The sequence below is a fragment of the Hevea brasiliensis genome, chromosome 12, assembly GCF_030052815.1.
Source record: "Hevea brasiliensis isolate MT/VB/25A 57/8 chromosome 12, ASM3005281v1, whole genome shotgun sequence".
Lineage (NCBI taxonomy): Eukaryota > Viridiplantae > Streptophyta > Magnoliopsida > Malpighiales > Euphorbiaceae > Hevea > Hevea brasiliensis.
The window spans coordinates 2563639-2573596 of NC_079504.1; the positions used below are offsets into that span (position 1 = coordinate 2563639).

Sequence of the window (9958 nt, forward strand, 5' to 3'; positions counted from 1 at the left end):
CTCAAACATATGGATATCCATTCACATCCTCTTCTACTGGCACACCTCAACACTTCTCCAGAGAAGGAATCAAAATTCAAAACTAATTACCTTCACTAGTCGTGCTAGTGAGGTGTTCAAATATATGGTCATGACACTGTGGTTTCAAAACTTATCTTAACAATTTGCTAAACATTGTCATTTCAATATACATAATAAATTTCAACAATTTAAATCAAAACATCATAAGAATGCCATAATTCAATATTTCACATTATTCAAACAGTATGCAAAAGATGATTATAAAAAGTATACATTGTGCACAAACCTCAAGCGAGTCGCCTCTGGGCCTTGACTCGGTTCCTCGGGTTTTTTTCCGGCATTCTTTTCAACTGAAACACACAATTTTATAATGTTTCAGTACTAGAACTTAACATCAATTCCAAAATAAATTTAGCTTCACATTTACCTAGTTCTAACGTGTTAAATTCGACGTTCTCGAAATTTTTGTGTTTTGAGTTACTATTCACTACACTATTCAAGTCAAATAATTGACTTTCTAAGGCTTAATAGGTATGGGAACTCCAACTTCACCCACATACCACATTTTGGTCACTAAACTTGTTGGTTTTGTTTGTTTACTCAAATCCTAAGTCTTTTAGGCAAATTTGGTAAATTTCAGTTTTGGAGTCCTAAGTTGCACTGTTCCATTGGTCACTTTATTGTTGGATTTTGGCAAAACTTTCTTCATAGAAAATGTTCCCCATTGTCTTAAGTTTATTCTCCTTTTCGAATCACCCCAATTGGAGTTTTGTAGCTCAAGTTATAGCCAAAATACAGATTCGCTCACGCAATCGCTCATGCTGCAATTTTGGTTCTGGCAGATTTTTAATCCAACTTCGTTCAATAATTTGATCAAGTTAAGTCCATAATTTGGTCTAATTTCCTTCATACAAAATGTTCTACTATGTCTTAGGTTTCCATCGGTTCAAGATTCACCTAAATCGGAGTTTTCTAGAGAGAGTTATAGCCATTGAAACTTTACTGTTCAAATGGCAATTCTGCAGTTTTGCAGGTTCAGTAACTCAACTTTGCTCAATAATTTGATTAGGTTAATGGTATAATTTGGGTTGGTGTTCTTCATAAAAGTTTTAGATCTATATCTTATCTAATTACTGGTAAAATTTCAGGTCATTTTGACCTTCCTAGCTCGAGTTATGACCAAATGAACAATTACTGTTCATTTGGTCAGTTTGTGCAGTGGCAGACTGCTTTTAACCAACTTTGGTTAATTGGTTCACTAGGTTTTGGTCAGTTTTTGGGCATGGTTCCTTAACAAAAATTGTGTCATTTTATGTCTATTTTCATCTCCTATTGGTGGAATATCAATTGGACTTGTAAAATTTCCGTTTTGGTCCTTCAAAGTTGGCTTGGTCATGCTGCCAGCAGCATGACCATTTACCCTACGAATTTGACTTTCATTCTAACAATTCCCACACATCTCCTTTGGTCATTATTGACCATTTTTCACTTCACAATAGGTCAAAGTCATCATTTATGCATTTCTCCAAAATTTGCCTCAAAACCCTAGGCCTCACTACTTAACTACCATTAGTAATTTCAAAGTTCCCAACTATAATCATTCAACTAAAGGAGGTCCATAACTCATTCAAACCCATTAAATTCATGCAAATCATGGCCCCCTTCAAGCTGGCTAAAAATTCAATAATGGTCCTTCCCCCATATTTTCATTTCATTTCATTAATTCTAAGCTCATTTCAACCATCACATATGCATTTAAAATGGAAAAATGACAAGTTAACAAACTAACCTCAACTTAAACACCAAATCTTCAATTGTTCTCTTTCTTTCTTCTTTCTTTCTTGTTCTTAAGTTGAGATTGCAAGGTCTAGTGATGTTTTTAGGGGAGTTATGTAAATTGGGTGAAGGAATTTAAGCTTAGATGAAGGATTTTCATGGGAGTTTATGGAGGAAGATGGGGCGGCAATTGGGAGAAGAAGAAGATAACTAGTTAATTTTTTTTTTCTTTTCTTTTCTTTATGCATTTTGGCTTATGGAAGACCACAAAAACTTAATTAATTAATTTATTAATTATACCTTTTATGGCATCATGCATGATGTCATCACCCTTTTTTACTTTTTCATTTTTCTATTTTTTTATTCGTTCTTTAATTTAATTCTCGATTCCGAAATTTTCTTTTCTCCGATTTTATTTGACAGTTAGGTCAGGAGTCAGCTCTCGGGGTTAATTGACCAAATTGCCCCTCGCCGGTTCATCCGGGTTTGCAAATAATTCCATATTTCTTCCGGCTCCCTGACCTAATTATTTGACTGGCTTAACAGTTCTTTTTCGTGATTTTCTCTTTTCCACTGTGTTCATAAGGGTCCTAAGGACCGCAGCGTCACATTTTTTGGTTCGAAATTTGAGTTTAAATCGACTTCGCAGTCGTTCTCGAGGAGGTCACCCATCGCTGTGACTCTCGGCTCGTTTAACCTCTTATGTTCTGTTTTTCTTATTTATACTTAACTAATACAACATTACTAATTATTTGTGTTTATGGTTTCTCTAGTTGTCTTAAGTATGGTTCTAATCCCCTTAATTGTCCGGACCGACACCGGTCACCGGAACTGTGAAATATACCAGGCTATACAAATAGGGGTGTTACAACCTAAGTATAAAAGATCGGAAAAACATTATACATAAGTTTGAGATCTGACTAAGCCATGACCAAGCACCGGATAAAACTTTAAAACATTGGAATTGGAAAGTTTGGACATTGATTTGAATTCTAAAGATCAGGATCGTCATTAGACCGGATAGAGACCGTAACTTCACTTTAATACCTGGGGCATTCAAGTTAGAACCCAATCCTGACATTAGCCAAATGAAGTTCCACAATATTTGTAAGAAGAGATCGGAAAACTATTAACTAAGAATGGGATCGGTTTATTTCATGGTCGAGCAATCAGTGAGTTCGGAAAAATCATTTATGATCGAAGGACATCGGCTAAGAGCGGCTTTAAAGTCCCTTGACTTTGGTGATCAACCAAAATATAGTGTCGACAAGTTGCATCTACAATGCTTGAGGGTTCTTGTATTTCCTCTGGCCTGGGGTTAGTCAATAGCTTGATTCCATGAAGATCCGGACGATGATAGTGTTGGAGAAGGCTCCTTTGATCTTCGGTTAGTTTTCTAGCCATGTTCTATCAACTATAGATGGAAGATCTTCTGTGTTCTTTGCCTTCCTTGGTTTGCATGTCTTCTTCGGTTATCGTCGGAAGTCAGTTGGCTAGGTGGCGTTCGTTGCTGGCTGCTACTTCTTATTTTTAATCGGGGTCATGGGTTCGGATTATTGGCCCGTTATAGTTAGGATTTAGTTCTAATTTTAGGCTTGTCCCTGGTGGGCTTATTTGAATCTCCTTGTTTTTAGAATTTTTCTATAATGGACTCAAGCTTTTTTAACTCAGTAAAATATCTATCTCCACGAAAAAAAAAAATCGTGTATGAAAAATTGATTGAAATTTTAAGTAAACGTTTTCTCTTCTCACGTAAATTCTTTTTGTCTTTTTTATATCACAATCATAATATGGGAAAAATAAGATTAATCATCCTAAACGTCCTATTAAATTCTTTTTGTCTTTTTTATATCACAATCATAATATGGGAAAAATAAGATCAATCATCCTAAACGTCCTATTAATGACCTATCATGGAATTTGTTAGCTTTCTCTTTTTATAAAATAGTATTTCTATCCTTAGCTACTATATATATATATATATATATATATAGACACACACACGCACACGCTCGTGCACACGAATCATAAGATATAATGTTCTTATAAAAAATATGTAAATATAAAAAATTAAAATATTTTATTCCATTTTAATATTAATTTTTTAATAAAATTGTGCTAATGGTTATTATTAAGTACATATTTTTTAAAATAATTATATTATTATATTTTTTATTTTTATATCTTATATAATTCAAATTATAATTAATTTTATGTCTAAATTTATAATCAATAAACATATTTTTACTTGGAACTACAACTATAATAATTATGTAGTACTCATAAATACTATATTTTTAAGCTAATTTGATTCAATAATTCATTATGATACTCTTATTTAATTTTAAATTTTCACCATATGCACTTCTACTTATGTCATTTTAGAATTTATTTCAAATTTCAAACTCATAAAACAAAATATTTTAATTTGATTCATTATTAATAAAATTTGATTTAATTATATTTAATCACACGATTTATTCCATAAATGGATGGCTTGGAAAAGAGTATATAATTTAATTCCTTCTCTAACCGACTCTATCTTCTTCTCGGTCTTTGACTTGCGTTTTTTACACACTAGACAAATTGGAGGGCAGGTGAGGAAGAGGAAGCATCATCCACCGGTCAAGAAGGAAGAATCGGTGGATGATCACGTTACGATAAAGTTGAGCTAAAAATTTAGATGAAGAGAGTTCTTCTTGTTCTTGGTCTATAAATTGAGCCAAGACAAAGCTTAACTGCCGGAACCATCCATTGTTGTTTATCGGTTGTTACCGTTTTATTATAGTATAATCATTCGGATTTCAGATTAGGTTTTTAAAAAATTAATCTCATGGGAACAAAAAGCCAAACCGTTTGTGTGACTGGTGCTTCTGGGTTCATCGGCTCATGGCTGATCATGAGACTCCTCGAGCGTGGCTATACGGTTCGAGCCACTGTGCGAGACCCTGGTTGGGCCCTGGTTTCCACTGCCTTCACTTTGAATCATTTATTCATTTTTGTATCAATTTAGATGGTAATCTTTCCTGTGTTTTTTTCTTGTTTGTCGTTCATAGATAATGTGAAAAAAGTTCAACATTTGTTAGAGTTGCCTAAGGCTAAGACCCACTTGAGCTTGTGGAAAGCTGACCTCTCTATAGAGGGAAGTTTTGATGAGGCCATTCAAGGGTGCTCTGGTGTTTTCCATGTTGCTACACCCATGGATTTCGAGTCCAAGGACCCTGAGGTATCACTTCCATTAAATTCATTTCTTGCAGTTGCAGAGGATGATAATTGCTCTGTTTAGTTCTCTCAGTTGTATATAAATAATATATATTTTTTCAATGCTAGAATGAAGTTATAAAACCAACGATCAATGGGGTTTTGGACATCATGAAGGCATGTGCAAAGGCAAAAACTGTTCGAAGGATAGTATTCACTTCATCTGCAGGAACTGTGGACGTTGAGGAGCACAGAAAACAAGTGTATGACGAAAATTGCTGGAGTGATTTGGAATTCGTTCAAGCAACAAAGATGACTGGATGGGTTTGTATAAGCAAAAAATTCCCCCATTTTGTTACCATTCATTAAAAAGCCTGTATTATCCATAATTCATTTCCAGAGCTAAATTATTGCTGGATTTTTGTATGCAGATGTATTTCGTCTCAAAGACCCTGGCAGAGAAAGCTGCATGGAAGTTCGCTGAAGAGAACAACCTTGATTTTATCAGTATTATCCCAACTCTAGTTGTTGGCCCATTTATAATGCCATCAATGCCGCCTAGCCTTATAACTGCACTTTCGCTTATCACTGGTAAATAATCTTGCATTAATTCTTGATACAATTCTGAAATCTACTTTCCTGTACAATTTCCAATTGACCCATTTGCTTCAGGAAATGAAGCCCATTATTCGATTATAAAACAAGGCCATTACGTACACTTGGATGATCTCTGCATTTCTCACATTTTTCTGTTTGAGCATCCAAAAGCTGAGGGGAGGTACATCTGCAACTCGCACGATGCCACCATTCATGAGCTTGCAGAATTGCTTAGACAAAAATACCCAGAGTATAATATTCCTATCAAGTAAGCCTTGTGCCATTGATTAGCATTCGAAATTATGATTAAATTTTATCCCTTGACTAATTAATTAAGCGTTGTTAATTAGGCTTAAAGGCATGGAGGAGGATATAAAGACTCCCATTTTCTCTTCCAAGAAGCTTACAGACCTGGGTTTTCAGTTCCAGTACAGCTTGGAAGATATGTTCGTAGGAGCTGTGGAAACCTGCCGAGCAAAGGGATTGCTTCCTCCTGCTGATGAGCCTTCTGTTGCTGTCTCTAATGGTAAAGATTTAGAAGAGAAGGTTGAAGGGAAGGAAATGATTACTACTACTGAGGTTCCTGTGCCTAACTAGATTTGTCTCAATGAAACAGAGAGAAGAGTCGATTTGCATCAATTGGAAAACTAGAATTATGTGCACGGGTGTACTTACATAAATAAGATTGTAAAAGAGTGTTGCATTGTTATTCAATATCTATATAATGTAATGCTAATAATACCTTGGTCTCTCGCGATTATTCTATTTTATTTTATCTGTTCCACAAAGTACATGAATATGTCAAATTTTATTTTAACTTCGGTCCATTATAAATGCAAAACATGAATATATAGGACGTATGTTTAATAAATTGTTTCTTATATTCATAGTAGACTAGTTGTAAGTAAGATATTTAATATATTATTTTTATATTTAAAAGATGAACACTCATGATGGACTCTATTTAAGTAAGCTCAAAATGTAAAGCTAATAAGAGTACAATATGAGTAGATTTCCTATTGCATGAAGCATTACAATATGGTTAACACTAAATAGTAGAATAAAGCCATATATTAAACTAAACAAAAAGAGATAAAAAAAAAATCTGGATTTTTTAGCATAATTTTGGCTACACAAAAAAAAGAAAAATGATCCTTTCTTTATAGTTTTGTATTGGTATTTTTCAACAGATACTTTATTCTTTATATTTTTTTGAGATCTATCTGTAATTTAGGTACATTTAGATTATAAATTTTAATTTTATATTTAATTTACGAGCAATATATAATTAAATATGAACTAATAATACAGAGTTAACTATAAATTAATATACTTATCTAATATGATCATATTAGGGACATATCAATTTTTTCTAACAATATTCAGAATGGATTGGTTGTAATCAAGAAAAACAGATATTTAAAAATTTTAAAAAGTCATCATTTTTTCACCTCATTAATTTAATGTTTTTTTTTTGAAAGTGTAACACCCCAAGATTTTTAAATTTTATTATTTTATGAGCATTTTGATATTTTAATTTTATTTAAATTTTAGGAATTTTTTTGAGATTTTTCGGATTTTAAAAATCGGGTTCGATTTTCCGAAAATATAAACTTTGATGATTTTTAAAAATTAATTTAAAGACCACGTGGCAAAACTAAAAATATATTTGGAATCTACGTATTTTTCTGAGTTTTCTGAAATTTTTTCGGAATTTTTGGACCTCGTTTTCGGTCCCGAGACAGAGTAAAAATTTAAAATTTTGTATCCTGAATCGGACCGGCCCAATCGAACCGGATCGAATCGGACCGACTCCCTTTTTCTTCTTCCCTTTTCTTCCGCGCGTCCCGACCTCCTCCCCTTTTTTCTTTCTTTTCTCTCTCCTCCGCCTCGCCGCCACCACCCCCTCGCCACCCTGACTCACCGGCCGACCACCACCATCCCACCACTTGCCGCTCAACGGGCCGGAAAACCCGCGCAAAAGCCCTCCCCTGCGCGCGCGACTCTTCTACTTCCCCGGCCAAAATCCGGCCGATCCGGCCACCAATTGGACCGGGGTCTTGTATCTAAAATCATCTACTCGACGAGAGCTTTCCATAGACACCAAGAACATCGAAATCCATCGAGCGGTTTGTCCAATTTTTGCCCGGGAAGTTTTAGCCCATTTTGACTTTCGGGATAGATTTCTCACAAACCGTGAATCCCACGAGAAAACCGAGAGTACCAGAGTGCTCCACTCGTCGAGAGCTTCGCGGCGACATAAATTTCAAATTTTTCCGACACCGTTTTTCGGTGGGTCCCACGGAACTTTGCAGTGTCTTTTGGAGCATTAAATGAGCTTAGAAAATTCTGAAAAATTTATGTACTAACCCCCGTGTTGTGGGCTTCGTGTAGGTATCCTAAATTCTCAGAAATTCGACAGTTGACCGGGTCTGCAAATTTCGGGCCAGACAGACCCGTTACCGGAAAAGTCTCCGAATTGGATCAAAGTTTTGGCTACCCCCCCATTATCAGACGTCCCGAGCACGTCCCCGAAGTCGGAATCGGCAAAGGTAAACCCGAACCTTGCTTTTTCGTAATTTTCTAGTGCTTAAATAGGATTAAAAATTCATAAAATATTCGTGGTAGCTCAGAAAATTATGATTCTTTTTGCAATAGCCTAGTAATATTGCTAAGGACGGCGGGGTAAAGTTTTAGAATTTTTAGAGCTTGTTTGGGCAGTTTTTGCAAAAATGATTAATTATAAGGACTAAATTGAAATTTTACATATTGTGATGGATGACTGATTTGATGGGCTCAGGAGGGGCTGTGTGATGTGATTGAGTTGTAGATATATGGATTGTGAATATAGAAGTGTGTTTTGAGCCCTTTTGCAGGTTGGGTAGGTCCTAGGTATAGGGGAGACTCTGCCGGATTTTCGGCACAACTTAGGACGTATTTAGTCTTTTCTTGACTATATCGAGTCATTTATATTAAAAATTGTAATGTAATTGTCAGGTGAGCCGGGACAGCCTTCTTCCTCCGCCCAGCCGCCTCAGTGACCACCGTCAAGTTTGTGAGTAAAATATTAATTTTAATTGTAATTTCACTATTATTATATGTTCAAGCATGCCCATGCATCACTTATATGCATATATTTATGTAGTTAAACTCTAGGCACGATTTATGTTGCATTGATAACTGTTAAAGTGCCATGGATGTTGTTGTGGTAATTTGGAGCAGTGTGCGTGCGTTGGCGTGCGTGTGATGTGGTGTGGACTATGGATAGGACGGGTAGTCACGGCTTGAGTTCTTCGCTGGGACCCGATCCTTCGAGGGGTAGTCACGGCTTGAGTTCTTCGCTGGGACCCTCGATTTGGTTTATTAAGCGAAAGTCCGGCTTGAGTTCTTCGCTGGCACCAGGTTGGATTTAAGAGAGCTGTATAGGGGATCAGCTCCCATATATTATGATTGATACTACAGGGTGTGTGAGTGCTCCAAATTTACCTTTTTGATGTTATGATGTGAAAATGTTGTTGATGTTGCATTTCACTCTACAGGGTGCATTAGTTTTAGATAGTTATAGAGATTATGGTTAAAATTGATATTTTACTCTCTGAGTCGAACGCTCACTCCTGTTCAATATTTTTCCAGGCCACAGGAGGATATTTTTGAGGTTAACCTGCTTCCTTTCCTCGCAGGTTGTTTATCAATGTTTGTGTAATTTTATTAACTCCTAGAATTTCCGCATGTGGTAGAAGTATTTATTTGATTTTGGTATGTAATATTATTATCATGTTGGACCTGTAAACATATAATGATATGTATGTTTGATGGACTGGATGAGGGAGCTGAGCTCCCATATGTTTTTATGCTGATGAGTATATAGAGGGTGAGCTAAGCTCCCCAATTGAGTATTTATTGTGTTTACAGGTCGGGTGAGTCAAAACTCCCCGTTGGTAGGTCCATTTTATGGCCGGACTCTGTCCGGTTGATTTCTTGAAATTGGGCCCAAATGGGCCTTAGAGTCGGGTTAAGTGAATAGTTGGGCTTACTACGGGCCTCGGGGGCTTTAGGCTGGCCCAGGTCCTAGTGCCGGTCCGGCCCATAGGTTGGGTCGTGACAAATGTGGTGTCAGAGCTTAGGCTCCAGATTCTTAGGGAATGTTGTCTAAAGTGTTGGGAAGAGTCTACTAGGAGTCACATGCGGAAATATAGGGTCCACATTCGTCTTGCATTGTCATCTTTGCTTCTAGTTTCTGCTTCAAATAATTATGTATAAATATGAGTCCATAGAGCTGTGTAACATGTTGTTTTGAATTTTGTGGGCTAATGCTGCTGAATTTCAGGAAAATGCGTAGAAGGTGAGAGCCGCCATCGCACTG

At 36.1% G+C, this 9958-nt stretch overlaps 1 protein-coding gene across 1 annotated transcript; it reads left to right on the plus strand.

Annotated features, from left to right (window-relative positions):
• The first annotated feature begins 4340 nt into the window (after window positions 1-4340).
• Window positions 4341-6365, plus strand: LOC110655234 (dihydroflavonol 4-reductase). The gene is made up of 6 exons (XM_021811460.2): window positions 4341-4748; window positions 4854-5023; window positions 5128-5322; window positions 5430-5589; window positions 5671-5863; window positions 5946-6365. Exons 1-6 carry the CDS (start codon window positions 4631-4633, stop codon window positions 6190-6192), a joined length of 1083 nt encoding a protein of 360 aa, XP_021667152.1. The 5' UTR covers window positions 4341-4630; the 3' UTR covers window positions 6193-6365.
• Window positions 6366-9958: the final 3593 nt, after the last annotated feature.